Genomic DNA, 18907 nt, shown 5'->3' with positions numbered 1-18907 from the left:
TGGGTGACTGGTATAAAGCTAGTCTGACTATCTTGGAAGGACCAACTAATCTGCCTCTCTCCATAAACAAAAACATTTCTCAGTAGTTTCACCGACTTAGCTATCATTATTATTATTATTGTCGTTGCTACTATAATTATTTAGTTCTTATTTTATGCAGGCTCTGTGCTGAATGTTTCACACACACATTACCCATTCAGTCTCATGAGGTGGGTACTAATATTATCCTAATTTTACAGAGGAGGAAACTGAGGCATAGAGCAGTTAAGAACTAATCCAAGGACACTCAGTGGGACAGCAGACAGGCTTGGACCTCCAGAACCCACCCCCATCGTACCCAACACTACATTTTTCAATTTTTTTGATTTTTAATCAATCGTCAGATATATGACATACTTGGCAGCCGAGCCTGGAAGCGACAGTTAAATATTATGTCAGTATCATTTCTTTATCAGTGGTTAACTTTCTAGAGGCTGGTTCTGATGGAGTTCAGTGACTTTCGGAAAAATGTATTTGGGGAAAGAGTTTCACTTACAGCCTCTACAATAAACATCCTTTTTCTTCCTCCTAAGAAATTTACTGTGGGGGGAAAAATTGGTCTTTTCAGGACTTGATTTGAAATGCCTTTTGTCTCATCATACACATTTGGGTTCTCTGTCAAGGCGGAACCAGCTCTGGTGAAGTGCTAAACTCAGGATGGATCCATGCGGGAGGGGAGCTGGTGGTGGAGGGCCGGTCGTGCACCTCGCCGCAGAGCTCCTTGGGGATGGCAGTGTGGCGAGCCCTGGGCCTCAGAGGCCTGAGGCGGCCACCTGAACTCCCGCAGTGGATTCAAAAAAATTCTTTTGAGTCTCACTGGTTCAGTGGGAAGTGATGTTTATCTTTGGGAATTGAAATATTTATTACTATAGTATGTCTTTGTCTCCCCACAGACAGACAGATGACTACAATGTGGTTCCTAAGATAATTTCAAATTAATATAGCATATCTAAACAGATGAATTACCGGGCTTGAGACGAAGTAAAACTTAACTTCCAGCTTGAGAAAGGAGATGGGGAAAGAGTTCCCACAAGGGGTGGAATGGAGTTGAGCCCAGTTGACGGGGAACATTGTGAGTATAGACATAGAGGTATGGAATTATGCAGGCACGCCCAAAGACAAATCATTGGGTTCTGCTATAGCAGAGGGCCCAGGAGGAGAAAAATGGAGAGTAAGACAGGGAAATGGTGGCTATATCACAGGTCAAGGGCTGGGCCTGTACTGGAAGCCACAGGAAGCTGTGGGTCCCTTAGAGCTGGGAACGACAGGATCAGAACCTGCTCTGGGAAAATGAACCGGCCGTGGTGTGCAGGTGAGGCCGTCACCTGGAAGGCTCTTGGCAATAGTCCCAATGTGCACTTATGAGGACAGGAAAAAAATGGAAAGGCCTGGAAATGTACAGGAGACACTCAGGAAGAACACTCAAACAGGGGAAATAACAGAATCCCGGAACTAAGGAGCCCGAATGAAAACAAGAATCTCAGTGTTCCTGCCCTTAGCCCCTCAAAATACCAAGAATATTTTAACTGTCTCCTTAATATCTATCCTGCCTGTCTCTGTTAAGATTGCTCACTCTCTATACTAAGGAAAAATGCACACTGCGTGTGCTGGCAGCGCCCTTTCCTGTGGCCACACCTCAAAACTGTGACCCTCACCGCTATTAATTGAGCTCTTGTAAAGAATTACCCTCAGAAATCAAATTATGTTTTTAACAACCAGTGTCAACGCATCATCATGAGGGCATGTTCTTTGCACCAAATCGAATAAGCTTGCCTTTTTTGTTATTATTACTTTTTTAAAGCAGTTCTAGTCTACAAAACCAGCAGTGCATGTAAGAGTCCCTTGTTGTAAGGAACACACACACACTCCACTCTTAGATCTCCTGTGAGTAAGCCTGAGGCAGTAAGCAGCTGGGTGTGTGATCCGGAGGGAATTTGCCAAGCCCAGATGTAATCATCACTGCCAGAATACAGGCCTGCCTCTCATCCGGTTAAGGAAAAAAACTCAGGTAACACAAAGGCGGAAATTTCACTTTCTGTCCATTCAGTAGAGAGTGGTCTTCAGAATAAAGTGAAAAAGGAGACTCGTGAGACTGTTACATTTTTGTTCCCTTTCTCTACCATCTGTAAATATGTAAAATGCTGCAGACACACAGACAGCACATAAGGTGGGACAGACAGCATGATTGAGCAGTCATTCCAGTGAATATTCCCTGTTGTTTGGCCCGGTGTTCAACCTCCGTTTAGTGGGAACTGGCCTGGATGGCTGGCTGTTGGCTGATCTGGCGCATTTCACAAACTGACCTCACTCAGAGCAAGAAGGACTCGGGTTTCAATTTGAGTTAGGTAACACTTGGAAGGGACAGGAATTCGCAACCAGGATATGCTGTTGGGAAAGGCTGGTGGTTCTATGAGAACTATCTTCATTACAAAGTCTCTCCCACTTTTCTCCCTGGGACCTGGGCACACCTCCCTGTTTAGAGGCACCTGCTTCCAGTTTGCCCTTCCCTAGAGAGAAGCAGAATGGAAAGACCTGGGCAAGGGGCTTTCAGCATTCGGTAGCACATTCAGAGCTATTACGGAGTTCCTTGGGCAAGTCATGTACCATTGGCTTCCTCCTCTATAAGCGTGGCACTCGGGAGACTGTTGTGAGGTTAATTTAGGTAAAAGGAATGCACGTAACCCAGTGCTAGATGAACAGTAGGCACACAAACCTTTTTCTTCACTAAATATCAGTATCTCTCTCCACGAAACTGACTAATACCAACAAGACAACCTGATCTGTTGTCCAGATGGCATTTCACCAAGAGTTGGACCAGAAGCTCTTCTAGCGCTGATGTCGAAAGACGTGAGGGCCCTGCAACCTGGTCTGTTCTCTTCCCTACGTCTCTTTCTTTGGGAAGTCTTTGTTGTTCTTACTGTTTGGGTTGTGCTGCTGTTTTCTATACAAAGTTCTGCTTAGGACAACCACACTCGGCTATTAAACACTAACGGTGGAAGCCTTGAATGATGACATCCCTTAATATTGAGCTCCAGTTCATTGATCACATCCTGTTCATTGATCACATTGTCCTCCTTTTAGAAGAAAACAACAAATAGGCCAAGAAGGGGTCCTGCAGTGGCCTGATAGAGGCAGATTCAGAACTTTCCCACAACAAGCAACCTAACAGTTTAGAATGGCAGGGGAGCGTCACGCATCCAAGCACTTCCTCCACTGTTTGTTGAAGAAACGGCCATCATTCCATCATTCGGCAGCTCTTCTCTGTTCCTCTCTCTCCCTGGAGACTAAGAAGGTGATGGGACCCCTCTTCACTGGCCTGTTGAAAGAGGCGTTGAAACAAGTATCCTTCACGAAGTGGGGTTGATATTTCTGCTTTCATCTCAATACCGTCCCTCTAGTGCTTTTAGTGTGTTATATGACACTTTCCATTTTCTCTACTATCTAAATTCCATTGCTAAGGGTGCATTTGCAGTGTTTTATTCAGAAATAGGACTATTGTCACTGAAGAAAGGCGGATATGAATTTACAATGGGTTTTCCCCCTTTGTGTTGTTCATGATTATCTTAATATTTCTCTTGATCTAAAGTAGAATAACCAATTTTATCAAACACTAACTTTTTAAAGTCTGAAATATGCAAACTGTTTTCTTTGAAGGAAGCATTTCCAACAAATTAGCAAATACTTCGATATAAGGCTAAAATGATTATTCTGATATTTATACTTAAATCAAAAGTAAAATGCCAAAACCAGAGGAATGTTAAGAGCTAAATCTAATTTGATCCCAACAGCATTTCATAAAAGAAGGCTTTTAGCTATACATTGAGTGGGGCTTCTTTTTTTCTAATGAAAAGGAAAAATGATTTATTTCAGTAAGAGAGATGTCATCAGTAGATATTTAGAAAATAATGGTTCAAATTATTTCATCTGACTCAAGTGTCATTGAATTATGTCACATACAATTTGTTATTGAGTGAGAAAAAAGCAATTATGGCCCATTTCCCTCCTGACCATTAATTTCCTGGCTCTAGGTAGAAAAAAAAAAATTGTGTGGAGAGGAAAGGAACTCTATCAATTGCAATTTAAGTAACAATGTTTTATTGCAATATATTCTAGGTAATATTCTATACAGAGTCAGATGTAGCAATAAAACAGTGTATTTGTTCATTGTTGTTTTATGCTTATGTAATAATGCAATAAAAATTTAAGAGCTTGTTTGTTCTCTATAAGAGTTTTTACTTACCATCTCTTCCAAGGGATGCTATTCTTTTATCACTTTAGAAGAAATCATTTTAGGACACTAAAGTGTTCATGGTGGTGAGATGGTTTGTGCTTTCTTTCATGTCTGTGAGCCATCTGGAAGCCACATTTAAGTGTTTAATGCCCCTGCATTGCACACAGTGTTTTCATCTATGACCCAGGTCATTAACCCAGGAAAAAGCCAGTAGATTAACTACTGCCTTCAGTTTCACCCGCCTCTGCAAAACTCAGCTCACCAGAATGATTGGGGAGACATCAATGAGTTGACTGCTGGGTTTTGGGAAATACACAGATAATAATTAAAAAAAAAAAAAAAACCTAAACATGGACTGTAGACATCAATGTTAGAATATACCAGTCTGTGACCCAGGCAGAAAGAGCAATTTAAAGAACACAGTATAGTAACTGCGGCTGATGTTCAAAATCACTGCTTAAATGGCCATGTGGATGCTTCTAGCTGCATCTAAAGCACAAGCCCTCCAAACACAGTGGAGAAGGTATATAACAAGGTTACTACTAAACATTCACACCTGGGAGATTTTGTAAAGGAAAGCAGTAAGTTCAGGATTAAGCTTAAATTCAAGCTTAGAAAGACTCTGAGTTCATGTGTTAGCACAAGGAGCTTTATAAATATTAGGGCAGTTTTAGAGACATGGCTAAGCCCCTTGTTTGAATGTGATGAATAGCAATGGGGTTTTCAGAAATCACCTGGCTGGTTATCCTGCACACCATACTATATAATGATATAGAAAATCATACTGTATAATAGTTCTAGAATCAGATGACTTATTGCAAAGATACTGTATCTGGCAATCGCCTGTAAAATGGTGCTATCTGAACTACATTTCTGTTAAGCATGAGTTTGGGGGCCTTAATGCCAAATATGAGAAGTACCATGTGGGGAGGTACTTGGTAAACTGAAACACGCACTGCAGATGATATTATTGATAAGAACTCTCGGTCCCCAGGAAAATGCAGGATTATGTTCTGTTCGTGTTCTGAAATGTGTCTGAGTCTCTCTATTGTGGATCCGTCAGTTCACAAAGTGTACAGAACAGTCAGGTCGACACTGCGCCGCAGGCAAAGTGGGAAGCCATTGCGTGCCCTCTCCTGTCTGGCAGGAAAGGGACCGTTTGGCTGCTCAGGGGCCTGGCTGGCGGCACGAGGGAGCACGGCTGCGTCGGTGGGGAAGCAATGAAGATGCTAAGTTTGCCTTAGTGTTGTGGTTCCCTTTCCCCAGGGCACCTGGACGACGACGGATTACCCCACGGGTTCTGCACAGTCACCTACTCCTCCACGGACAGATTTGAGGGGAACTTTGTTCACGGAGAAAAAAACGGACGGGGGAAGTTCTTCTTCTTTGATGGCAGGTAGCACTCAGAGTTTTGTTTTGTTTTGTTATGTTGGGGGGTGGGTACCAAATTACTTTGTTTGGAGGAATGATACAAATGAAATAATGTAAGTCGATGTGCTGGTGCAGCTGACAGAAAACGTAAAAGGAACCCCAACACACATGCATGCACTGCTTTGGGGACCAGGGAAGTCACCCCCTGTGGTCGTGGGGAAGCCAGCCTAAGGCTTAGCTCTGTCATCACTGCCTCTGGGGTGTGCTTGTCAAAGAGAGACTTTGCGGTGAGGTAATTGCTCAGTTGTTTGGTGGATTTCATCTACTCAGATAACGAGTCTCAAGGAAACCACACAGTAGGGTTGTTTATGTCCGGGCCCGGTCTGTGCATGGCCAGCAGTGACCGACGCACGCGTTTCCCCACGTGTACTGCACACTCCATTGCATTCAGCCCGCCCTCTCAGTCCTCGCGGTCTGGCTTCTGTTCTGAAGGAAGATTCAGCCACCTGGTTGGTCCTGCAGCTTCACCAGTTTCTCAGCATGTTCCCTTTCCTCATGAGATTGGTCAAGAAAACATGTAGCTGCCTGATCACGGCATTGTACACCAGAAGCTAAACACAAATGAATGCCAACTATAATTTTATATATATAAGGTGATGGCTCGGTGCAAGGTCGGAGGGATAGTGGATGGGGGGTCCACAGTGTGAGGGATATAAATGATGAACGTCTAAGTATTACCTTGTCTTGTGCACCTGAAACTAATACAAAAAAAAACACACATGTAGCAAAGGTCTGCAAAGCCACATCACCGTGGTCCAAGCACGAACAGGTAGACGCAGGAGGTGGACAGCTCTGGCCTCACAGGGCTGTAAACGCCTGTCTGGGGATAACTGCTCTTTCTGTGTGATTCCTTCTCTTGTGATAGCAGGTAAACTGTCCAGAGGGAAACTTTTCCTATTTCCTCCTTTCCTTATTTCCATAACAGTTTAGTTATTGCTCTCTTCTGGACAGTGTCTCTTTTTACCTCATGTTGCAATTATTCTTTCATTTATTCAGCAAATATAATTCATGCAAATGTCTTATTTCTTTTACAGAACAGAGGTTTCCTTGAGGGCAGAATCTTATGTTTCATCTCTTATGCTTCATAGCACTTTCCCTTAATTGGATACTTTAAAAAAATTATTGCTGAATGAGTGTGGGAGCTGAGAGAGAGTCGAATTCACCCAGAAAACACACACACACACACACACACACACTCATGCTTTAAATCAGGTAGTTTGATGATCAGAGCAAGTAACTGACTGGCTCTGAAAAAACAGCCCAGCAGGTTTGGTTGAATTTCGTGTTGGTTACCTGATTGCTTCACAGACCAAATACACAGAGCACTGATGGGCAGGACCCAGCTTCTGAGACGTAGCCAACTACACGTGAGCACCACAATACTGACCCCTCAGCCCTGGGGTGCCCCGTGGGCCACACATTTCCCCAGCACCTCCCTTCCTCTGTCAAGCTCCTCACTTCTAGCTCCAAGCACCTTCCTGCAGGCACCCCAGTGTGTCGTACAAATGCAGTAATTTGCATGCGTGTCATGACATGAAAAAACGGAAGCACTAGATCAGGTTTAAGCACAAGGCCAATAGCTATCTACAGGACAGGAATAACAGCCTATGGGATAGAAATAAATAACCTTTGTTAGCTTTCTTCAAATAGATGGGGACTAATGCCTTGAGGGGAGGTCAGTATCATGCTTTTATGACATATGACGAAGCGGCATGGTGACAGGTTCTCATCACCTTCTTTCTTAAGCCCACTATTGACATGTTATGAGACACCTGCGAAAAAGATTCAGTGTAAAAATTAATGAGTTAGTCTAGTCTTCTGACAGGAACAAAGGACGTGCAACTGATTAGGTCTTTCTAAGGGGGATGTAGGCTTTCGTCGTGGAGAACTCAGTTGTTTCTACAGGAAGCAGCACCTTAATTTACAGTTGTCTATTCATTTTTCTCCCTACTGCCCCTCCCAATTTTTAGGGTCTGATATGCTAGGTAAAATAAGACGGGGGCCCTACACCTTTCCTGCCAGTCAGGAGGATTTGGTATGGAAAAAATTTCCCCCAAAAGGCTGAGATCAGGTTTTAAAATAACAGGTGAGGAAACAAAAAGTTTCTATTAGAGTTTTAAAAAGTTGTTCAAACCTGTAGTACTTGCTTGTGTTCCTATCAAAGGGTTTGTTTGCAATTGTGGAACCTGTGTTTGCAAAATCACAACGTGTGGCGATAAAAGATTTAGACAGGTACATCCTAATCTTATATATTAATAAAACCTGAACCCAACTGTGTGATGTTTTTAAACTACTTTATTGAGGTATGATTCCCATGCAAAAAGCTGTACATATTTAATTTATACAACTAGAGGAGTTTGGAGTTAAATATATGGCCATGAAACTGTCACCATAATCGATGCCATTAACTGGGTGTGTGATTCATGGGACGGTGTCACACAAATATGAATTTATGTCAAGAAAATTCCAGAATCAATTTTTCCCTTAACATAGATTATGATAAACCCAAACAAGGATTTTAAATATTAAGATCACCAGGAAAATGGCCCTGTTAAATTTTTTAACCAAGTTCCTAGATAGAAGCAAAATATTTTACTTTGTTTTTAAATTACATGTGTGGCAAATGCTTGGTTAGAATTAAAAATTTCAAGAAATACAGAAATGTAAAAAGTGAATGTGTTCCCCTTTTGTTCAACCTCACCCCCATGTCACAGAGGTAACCACGATTGGCAAGTAATTTAAGCATCTTAATTAAATATTTTCAAGGCAAAATAAGAAATAAATACTTCTAAATCTCCAAATTAAGTTTAAATAGCCAAAATGTACACTGTTTACCTTTGTACTACTGTCTCAGCTTCAGAATGTTTGCTAGTTTTAAGATCTCAACAGTCTTTCCTTCATTGTATGACAAAATGTAACACAAAAGAGCTAAGTTATTACAAACTGCTTATCAAGTCGGAAATCTCAAGTCAGACCACTCATCCTTTACCAGACAGTTTATCACACGAATGAGGAATGAATATGAAAATTGACCCTTAATTTGAAAATTGTCTTTTCAAGCAGCTATTGTTTCCTATTTTTCCCTCTTATTAAAGGAAAGAAGAAAATCATCCTAAGATTAAATTATTGGGACTTACTGTCTGCTCTGGTCCTGAGGTAGACATTTATGCAGCAAGGCGAAAGGAAGCTTGGGGCTTTGTTGGCTCTGCAGTGATTCGTGGAGCACTGTGGGGTGTTATTAAAATGTTTAGTATGCAAAATACTTTGATATACACATCTCAAATTTTTATACTAATCCCTGATTCTAGATGTTTATTATGTTTTTTCCCTTAATCGTTCTCATTTCAACCAAGATTTATGGATATAAAGACAATTTAGCAGGACTTCTCAACATCTTAGAATAGTTACAAGGAAGTGGTATCTCAATGCTGATTGGCTTCGGGCTGTGTAATATTAGGGAAACGTGCGGGTTTTAGCTTGGTTACTAGGTAGAGATAATTCATTCAGTTTTATTTTTTATGTTGTTTTTTCTTCTCCTTATGGGCCAATTAGATTTCAAAGTATTATTTACTGCTCATGACTTCACTTTCCTGTGTGCTCACCATTTTCTGCTGTTGATTTGCTACATTAATGTGTCTGGCTAAGAGGGCTCCTTGTAGCTTATCGTCAGCCAAATAAAGTAAGCGAGGCTGTGCATCTGATGAGCCTGAAGAAGGCTGATGTTATTCCAGGTGACAGGTCCATGCAGGATTTCTTGTGTTTGCTTTTCAGAAAGTGCTTGCTCACATTTCAGAGAAATTGGAGATAGAATGGACTTCTGAAATCATGTATTCCAAACCTCCCACACAAGGCAAAAAAAAGTCCCTTCTCTATTCCTGACAGTCATCCAGCTTTTGTTGGAACCAGACTCAACAAATACATTTATCTGTATTCTAATGAACAGTGCTGATTAAGGCAAATATTTTCATGACATACAAGAAGAAAGGGAGTGGAAAAGAAGTGGATAACTCTGAATACTTTTCATCTGTTCAACATGGGACACGTTGCCTTCATATAATCTGGGAAGTCGGTTCTATAATCCTATTTTACATATGAAGAAACTGAGGCACAGAGTGGCGAAGTAACTTACCCAAGTCCCCCTAGTTAGTAAAGGTTGGAGCTGAGATTCCAGCCAAGGTGAGTTCAAGGGCAGAGCCACCCTTCTTCTCACTACATCTACTGCTCTCCTCTAACGAGACACGAGGAAATACTTCTGATCCTGACGACCTTGCTTCCATGCTTTAACTTTACTTGAGGTCACTCATTAGCTATAATTGTGAGAAATTCAAAGGAGTCCTGGGGTGAATTCAGTTACTTTCTTGTAGGAGTCTGAACAACTTGGTAGGCATTTGGCAGTTCGATGGAAGGATTTCCTGAGGAACAACTCAGAGGGGCCCTGTTCCTGAGAATTGGCCTCTTCCTCATTTGTAAAATGCAGATAATTGTGCCTACTTCTGAGTTGTTGCAAGGACCGAATGAGAAAACCTGCAAAGACCTTGCAGAGTGAACAATACCTAGTAGGCGCTCACAGGAAAGCATGGATTTTTTTTCTTCTGTTACTCTGTTATCTGCATTTTTCCAGCTTTATTGCGATATAATTGACATATAACACATGTAAGTTTAAGGTGTTTAGTGTGATTTGATACATGTGTATATTGAGAAATTGTTACTTCACACATAATTAACATTTTTGTGTGTATGGTGATAATATTTAAGATCTGTTCTCTTAACAAGTTTTAAGTATATGACGCAGTATTGTTAATTAAAGTCACCATGTGGTACCTTAGAGCCCCAAAGTTATTCATCTTACAGCTACAAGTCTGTACCCTTTGGAATAGAGTCAACAGAATTGCAACAACTATATATGTTGTTAGAGGGGTAGTAGATTGGGGGAGAGAGATTATCACTTTGCGAGACGTGTAAATGTCTAACTATTACATTGTTTTGTACACCTGAAACTAATAAAAAGAAATCCTTAATTTAAACAAACAAACAAACGAAAGGTCTGTCCCCTTTGGCCAACATCTCACCATTTCCTCTGCCCGCCCCGCCCTCCATCCTCTGGCAACCACCATTCTACTCTCTATTTCTGTGAGTTGGGCCTTTTTAGATTCCACGTGTAAGTGATGACATGACACATAGTGTTTGTCTATCTCTGTCTGACTTATTTTAGTTAGCACAATGCCCGCCAGGTCAAGGATGGATTATTATTATCTTTTATCATTGTTGTCAGTGTTATTATTAGTCGATAGCAGTGCTGGCAGCCTTTTCTCAGGGTTTGTTTTCAGAGAGCAAAATTCAATCTCACTAATTGCTTCTCAAATATTCTCTTGTCCTCTTGAGCCTTTATAAGAATCAGATCCCACAGGCTCCTAGACCATCTGGGAGAGGGTAAAAACCTCTGCAGGTGGACAGCACATGTTACACGGAAGCTTTGGCAGTCTCCTCTGCGCTGCCATCACACCGTGGAAGAAGCTGAAGCTTTCTGGCTGGATGGAGCCCAGCAGACATTCTTCTTCTTTACTTAGTTTCAAGTATTTTAAAGGAGAATATATATTGTCATATAAAATCATTCCTAAAACAATGTTTTAATACTAAAAATCACTATTTCATTTGGCTAGAGATGGGAATTTAAAGTGGAATTATGATTCCTTTAAAATTTCCCTCTTGGTTCTTACATCGTTTTACATTTTACTGCCCGAGGGGAAGGGAACTCATGGGGGCGGGGAGGGAATAGAGTTTATGCCCGTGAGGTGGAAAGCCCAAAACCTTCTAGATCCCAAAACTACGAAGAAGAAGAAACCAAAGCTGCTACGTGTCCTCAGACCACTTTTGTGTATTCAGATATTAAAGAGAATTTTTAAATGAAAATACAGTAATATTTGCGTAGAATGCAGATGTGTCAGTCTAGGTGAAAGAGAATGTGACCCATACTTTCTTTTTTCTGAATGTCCTCAGGGATTTTAAAAGTTTGGTTATATGTGTTTTAAGGAAAGAAGCAAGGAAAACATACCTGGAAGCTAAGATATATAGAGGTGTGCTTGCAGCTCATGAATAAACTAACGTGAGCAGAAAATTCTAGAGCAGGAGTCAGCAAACTTTTTCTGTATAGGGTGAGGCTTCTCAGACCACATACAGTCTCTGCGCAACTATTGAACTCTGCTGTTGTAATATGAAAGCAGCCATAGTGGATACAGGAAGGAATGTACATGGCTGTGTTCCAATAAAACTCTGTTTACAAAAACAGATAACAGGCCCTGGCTTGCCAGCCTCCTCTGGCTGAGGAAGAAGTTGGAGAGAAAGGAAGCACCCTTAACACCAGACTGAGAAGCTTTTCTTTTATTTCCCCCCATAACAGAGGATTTCAAAGCTTCACTGCTCATTCTCACTGCTCTGGAAATCCATTGGGATAACATGCCCCCTTTGTCATCAGATCCCATCCAAGCCACTATAAATATTTGTCAAAATAATGCAGTTAAGTTTTGCTCTCCAGTGCCTTAAGAATTTGCATTTGGGTATCTTCCATCTGTTGAGCTAAAAGGAAATATCAGTTTGTTCTTAGTATTATGGTACAAATAAGGGTGGGCTTCACTGCCAGGGGGTGGGACAAGCTACTGGATATGGTGGAATATGTGCAGGTCCATATGATTGTTTAACTGATTCACAAGACCCATGCCTTGTACATTTGATCATGAACCTGGGAAATACTGGCAGACTAGTCCATCCGGGAATAACTCCACCCAACACACAATTCAATTTTCAGAGCTGCTGAGAATCCAAAGTTAACCTAGTTTTCACAAATAATATCCAGGACACCCACTGAAAATGGTATGGCAGATAAACAATGAAAAATATATTGGTATAACTATGTCCCATCCAATATTTGGGACATATTTATACGAAACATTTATTTGCTATTTATCTGAAATTTAAACTTCACTGAGCCTCCTGCATTTTCTCTGGCAGTCCTAACAATGAAGATACAGGATTAGTTTTTTGCACTATTTATTGCATCATTATGTCAGTTGATTAGTTATCCTTCAGCAAGGCTGTTCTTTTTTTTAATTAATAGTGGGAGTCTAATGACAGTCGAATCTCATTAATTCCAACCTCACTGATTTAGAATTTTGATTATTTATGCAAAGGTTCTGCTGAAATGTACTTTAAAATAAGCCTATTTGTCATTGATAGTACAAACAAAAGTGAAAGAGAACTATTTATCTCCTTGGGAGACTACAAATAGTGTAATTACAATGTAATCAGAGGCTATTGTCATTTAGACTGTATGTTTCATTTAATAATTACAGACCATTCTGTCATTTATTGAAGCAAGCCAAGACTTGACCAGGCAGAGTCAGATGCAGTCCCCCTAGCCCTTGCATTCCACCTGTCCCCAGTACACAGTGTGTGCCAGTCTCTCCTGTTTGATGGTGTTGGTTTTGTTCATTGGGCTTTCTAGAACCTCACTACTTAGAAGGTACCCTATAAATGTGTGTTAGGTGGGCTAATGAATGAGTGCTATCTGTACATGGTAACATAATCAAAGTGTCTTTGTTGCTACACATCTTACATTTTATATTTAAAAAGATAAATTTGAGCTGGTGCCCCCCTCATTCCAAATTTGAGTCCATAAAGAGAGTTTTTGGTAAAGTTAGTTTCATTGCATAATGGCCTACGTGAGGCTAACACTGAAAACATGTTATTGAAATTCTGCAAGTGTTTTATGAGGAGAGAGAGAAAGAGAGAGAAGTGCTTGTAAAATCACCATGAGCACCCCTCTCTTCTGTGCTAGGATCATGGGTCTCAAACATTATCAGGCCGCTAATGATGTACAAGTAAATAAGGTTTAGCCTACAATCTTCCGTACTTGCTTCCATTTTCCATGATCATGTACACACATACACACACATACACACACACACACCAATTATGGCTGTCACTGACAATATATTAATGATTTCAAACAAATATGTAGGCATTTACACATGCTAAACTGCACTTGTATTATTGGAGACCACTATATGCAAGCCAACTGAAAGATCCTTGGGTCTACCAGTGAACTCTGGACCATTTGTGAGGGAAATTAGGCCTGAGTGGCTTATATGGGGAAAGCGTGACACCAGAATCTCTATTGCCAGGGAATGGTCAGCATCTAGTCTTAGAGACATACTCAGATGAGGCTTGTTCTCAGTTTCTATCTGTGGCTTCTTTCTTCTCTATTTCCTCCAGCAGAGAAAATGCATTCATAGGAACTAGGGGATTAAGAATGAAATCTCCCTGTATGTTCATAATCCCACCCACATTTCAGAAGTATTTTTCCCAGAAATCTAGGAGAATTCAGGAGGGTGATCAGGGGCTTTTGGATGTGAGCTGACTCATGGTCTGACGACTGCCTGTGTTCTTCCTTGTCTCACAGCACCCTGGAGGGGTACTATGTGGACGACGCCCTGCAGGGCCAGGGTGTTTACACCTATGAGGATGGGGGCGTTCTCCAGGGCTCCTATGTGGACGGAGAGCTGAATGGTCCGGCTCAGGAATACGACACAGACGGGAGACTGATCTTCAAAGGACAATATAAAGATAATATTCGGCACGGAGTATGCTGGATATATTTCCCAGTAAGCCTTGCGATGGGTCATTTTGCTGGAAAATAGCATGTTTTAAGACAATGCTTTGACTCTTCACAATAAAGAGTAAAATGTATTCTCTACATCAGCAAATGTGAAGCCATGAATGTTGAGTCACAGTAGCTGAAACTAACAGTTCATGGACTATGTCCTTTCAGTGACTTAGATTGCCAGTCCTTCCACCTTCCATGAGTTTCTTTTCAGTTGGTTTGGAAAGGGATGATTCAGCATGACTAAAACAAACTGAAACCAACTGGTTATATTGTGTACCACTAATGAAGACAAAAATACAGAACTTTTAAACAATATTTCTTTGATTTACTGTAGAAAGAGGTGGTAGAATATTTCATAGTTGCATTTAATTTTATTCTGTTTCTTATACGCAAGAACTAATCCAGCAATTCCCCATATTTTTGGACTTACTACACTGTAATTACTTGATTTTACAATCTTATTGTTTAATAAGGTGCTTTGTGGTTTATATTGCCTAAATTGATTAAAATTAACTTGCCTTTGAGTATATGATAACATTTTATGGTATGTCTGGAGTTTACTGGAGCAAAAAGATGTGGCAAAAACCATAATTGGGAATTAATGCTGTGATTTTTGTTTGCATTTCAAACATCCCATCTGTTGTCAGTAAATTTTCAGAAAATGTTTTAGAAAATCGACCTTAGAAAATATTTTATCTAATATTTTATTTTGTCTAGAGCTTCAGTCAAAATATATTTTTCCTTACTCTGAACCCTATCTTCCTATGATTAAAAAGTATTAATAAAAACAAAGTATCTATTACATGTAGAACAAGAAAAGTGGTCCCAGCCAGAGCTACTTATACATTATTGTTCTTAAAAAAATGTTATACTCTGGGAACAGGGCATAATCAAAGAACATAGTAAAACATTTTAAAAATAATTTCTAAAGCATTTGCACACCCTCTCGATAGGATCTGCAATAGATCAGAAGTCCTTTCAGTTACTGCCTAGAAGGAGCGAGAAGAGGAATGTGGTGGGGGCCACTTACCAGTTTAGAAAGACCTGAAGTTTCCTTGCTTCAGGAGTACGTGGGATGAACGTCTTGCCGCTGAGAGGACAGTGACTCTTGAAGTCAGGAGAAGTGGAACTCTGCGTGAGGATGTGTGTAAGAAAGAGGCAAAATGTGGTTTAGCAGGTTCTCCCACGACCTGTCATTTTACTTGTGACTGTGATCAATTAAGTCCCTAGAGATCAAAGATGCACTGGCCGAATGTGTGGGTCCACCTTCCTCATTGTAGTTGCATTTTGAAACCTAAATGGGCAACTACATTTTAGCCTTTAGCCTTATTAGCTTTTTTTAAATTATTTATTTTTTTCAGTTTCAGTTGACATTCAAGATTATTTTATATTAGTTTCAGGTGTACAGCATAGTGGTTAGACATTTATATAATGTATGCAGTGATCCCCCGATTAATCATTATCTTACTATAAACGCCAAAAGAAGACTCTGCCATGGGAAGGAAATATTGGGGAGTTATAAGCTGTCAAATTAACATGATTGAGAACATTAGCCTTCTCTCCAGTGGCTCTTGGCAGTGGAAGGGGCTAATCCCACCCCTTTGCTCTCTGGATTCAGAATCAACTAAGAAGCAGGCAGAGGTGTCAGGGATAACAGTGTGGGTTTTATTATGGCAGTGTTGGATTGGAGAGGTGGTGTGGGCTCCTACCTTCCCCTCTGAACCGAACATCTGGACCAGCTGCAGACAGAGCAACTAGAAAGCTGCAGATTTCTCCTGGGGAAGCAGGGCCTCCCTGGGGGAGCTCCCCTAAGGGGAGGACAGGAGTGGAGAGGTAAACAGGTGTACCTACGGGCACTGCCAGTTCCCAGGCCCCTGGAGACAGGGAGCAAACATGCGGCAGGACACATAGGAGCAGCAGGCTTTCTCCTGTTCTAACCCCAACCCAAAAGCGAGATGGGTGTCAGTGGGTGTCAGACTCTGCCTTCTCACTAATGAGTCCTCTTCTCAAGAGAAGGAGCCACTGGACAGAGGAGAGAAAACAGCTTCTTCCCCAACCCTCCCTGACACGGCAAACAAGGAAGTTTCTGTGATCTGGGGTCAAAGCAGGAACAAAAGGAGGAAAAACTACTGATTCTCCCTGCAGTATTTATAAGCTCACTCTATGGACAGCTTCTTTTTTTCAAAATTTTATCTTGGGACAGGGCAGACAAGTTTTTAATTAAACATTCATAAGCCCTTTTGGAAATAAAAGTAGAATCTCTGCTTTATTATTCTAGACAAATAAATTCACTTGCCCCCAAAACCAAAAGTTTAAAGCATACAAGGGTAAAAAAATGTAAGACCCTAGAAAGGCAGAATAAACAGCACCGCTGCTGGCTTATATTCGTTTGGGCGTGTAAGAAGCACAAAAGCTCTAACACCTCTCAGCTAAATAGCCACTGAAGCCTGAAGGCAGGTCTTGCAGAAAGCATCAGACCCATTTATGCCGGGTTATTAAGAATTAACTCGGGGAGGAGAAAGCCATAATAGATCCCTAATGCACTTTCTCCGTGAAAAATGCTTCCAAGTATTTTTCTTTCTATGAAGTGCTGTGGTTCGTTTTTTAGTTTATAACCTTTTTTCTCCAAAGAGCAATTAGATTCAAGGAACTGCAGAAATCCTGTACCCGATGTTATTCGTTCCTGCTGGCTTTCAGTAAGCAGCATTTTTGGGTTCACTGAGAAATTATCCTGCATTACTGACTCTGAGTAGCTGCTCCTAGAACCTCTGAGTTGGGGAAATAACCAAGCTTTTAGAAGATATCCTAGTATTACTATTGTTACATCAAATCCACAGAGGTCTTAGAATTTCAGTTATACCATAAGGACCTTCTGGTGGGGGAAAGGAGACAACTCTTGCAGTCTAGATTAGATTATTTTGTGATTATTTATTAGGTTGGTGCAAAAGTAATTGCAATTTAAAAGGTTAAAAATAATTGCAAAAACCGCAATTACTTTTGCACCAACCTAATATTAGATTATTTTTCGGTATTCCAAGTCACTTCAAAAAGTGTTTATGGATCGGGAGCATTTGAGATCTTGCTCCTTGTCATATGTCATCAGTTTAGCTCAATATTAGGTTGGTGCAAAAGTAATTGTGGGTTAAAAATATAATTGCAAAAACCACAATTACTTTTGCACCAACCTAATAAACTTATAAAAAATTACAAATATATATGTGGATTACCTTCTGTGTCCCTAGCACTTACCAGGATATAGAATTCTATGACAGCCTCTGCTCTAAAGCATTTAATGACCCTTAGGAATGAAGTAAGTGACAATTAAACAGGAAGCACAGCTGGCTTCTCTCCTGGAAAGAGGCAGGAGGGAGCAGTAAATAAAGAAGATTGGGAAGGAAGAAGTGATGGGGAAGGGAGTGGAATTTAGTTGATCTTTTTTCACTTTTTCTTCTAACTCCCAAAAAAGTGATGGTACAGGATTCTTAGAAAGGTAGTGTCCAGAAGACCTTTTTGTTTATCTCCTAGAAAATGCAGACAACTCTCTTCACTCACGTACACTAAATTAATTCTTACATACATTTGAACTAAAGATTTTCCCAACAGACAAGCAATCCAAAATACGACATTAAGAAGTGAAATCATATGAATAGTGGGTCAGACTGTCTTGCCACAAAGCCTCATCATACCTGGTACTGGCCCAAAGTAACACGTAGTTACATTTCCTTTAAATGTTTGTAACTAATATCACAAATATGACATATTTGTTTCTTAGATCATAAACCAAGATAGAGTATCAGTAACTTGTGCAGGATTATAAATTGCAACTCAATCTCTGACTCTAAATCAGGCCTCTCTGCCTCTCTGCATATAACTTCTAGAAGTTTATCCATATGGGGCTGGATGGGGAGCTAGGCGTCATGGGTTTTGCACTCTTTTGAAAAGTTCTGAGTTCTTAAACTGTTATGATCTGTATTAGTGCTATTAACCATGGGAGTACACAAGAGAAATTTCTTGAAATGCATGTCATAGAGATAAATACTATATATAATCTTCTCTGGGTTTTGGTTTCTCCCATTAGGATGGAGGCAGCCTTGTAGGAGAAGTAAATGAAGATGGGGAGATGACTGGAGAGAAGATAGCTTACGTGTACCCTGATGAGAGGACTGCACTGTATGGAAAATTCATCGATGGAGAGATGATAGAAGGAAAGCTGGCTACCCTTGTGTCCACTGACGAAGGAAGGCCTCACTTTCAACTGATGCCCGGAAGTAAGTAGAATCTGCTTCAGGTGGACTGCTCTAATTCCAAAGCAGGTTGTTAGGGCTTATATGAGAGAAGTTAATTTCTTCATCTAGTCCACTTTTATCAGCTTTGTTGCGTAAAAGACACCTCAACACCTCAATAGTTTACAATAGCAAACACAAATCTGCTGACCAGCTCATCTCGGCTGGGCTTGGCTGGACCAGGGTAGCCCTGGACTGAAAGCTTCTAGTCAGGTTTCAGTCTGCTCTATATGTCGTCATTCTAGGGCCCAGTTGGAAGGGCCA

The 18907-nt window shown here is 40.7% G+C and overlaps 1 protein-coding gene across 2 annotated transcripts in view; it reads left to right on the top strand.

Moving 5' to 3' along the window:
* The window catches only part of SETD7 (SET domain containing 7, histone lysine methyltransferase), a 43051-nt gene that overhangs the window by 3572 nt on the left and 20572 nt on the right, over positions 1-18907 (top strand). For both annotated transcript variants that reach the window (XM_081077659.1, XM_081077658.1), the window contains exons 3-5: positions 5537-5666; positions 14157-14358; positions 18439-18628. In XM_081077659.1, coding sequence (XP_080933785.1) covers positions 5537-5666; positions 14157-14358; positions 18439-18628 — 522 coding nt within the window. The remainder of the gene's footprint in view (positions 1-5536; positions 5667-14156; positions 14359-18438; positions 18629-18907) is intronic.

This window comes from Rhinolophus hipposideros (genome assembly GCF_964194185.1).
Source record: "Rhinolophus hipposideros genome assembly, chromosome: 16".
NCBI lineage: Eukaryota > Metazoa > Chordata > Mammalia > Chiroptera > Rhinolophidae > Rhinolophus > Rhinolophus hipposideros.
The sequence above is the reverse complement of the archived record's forward strand: the minus strand, read 5'-3'. Positions and strand labels throughout refer to the sequence as shown.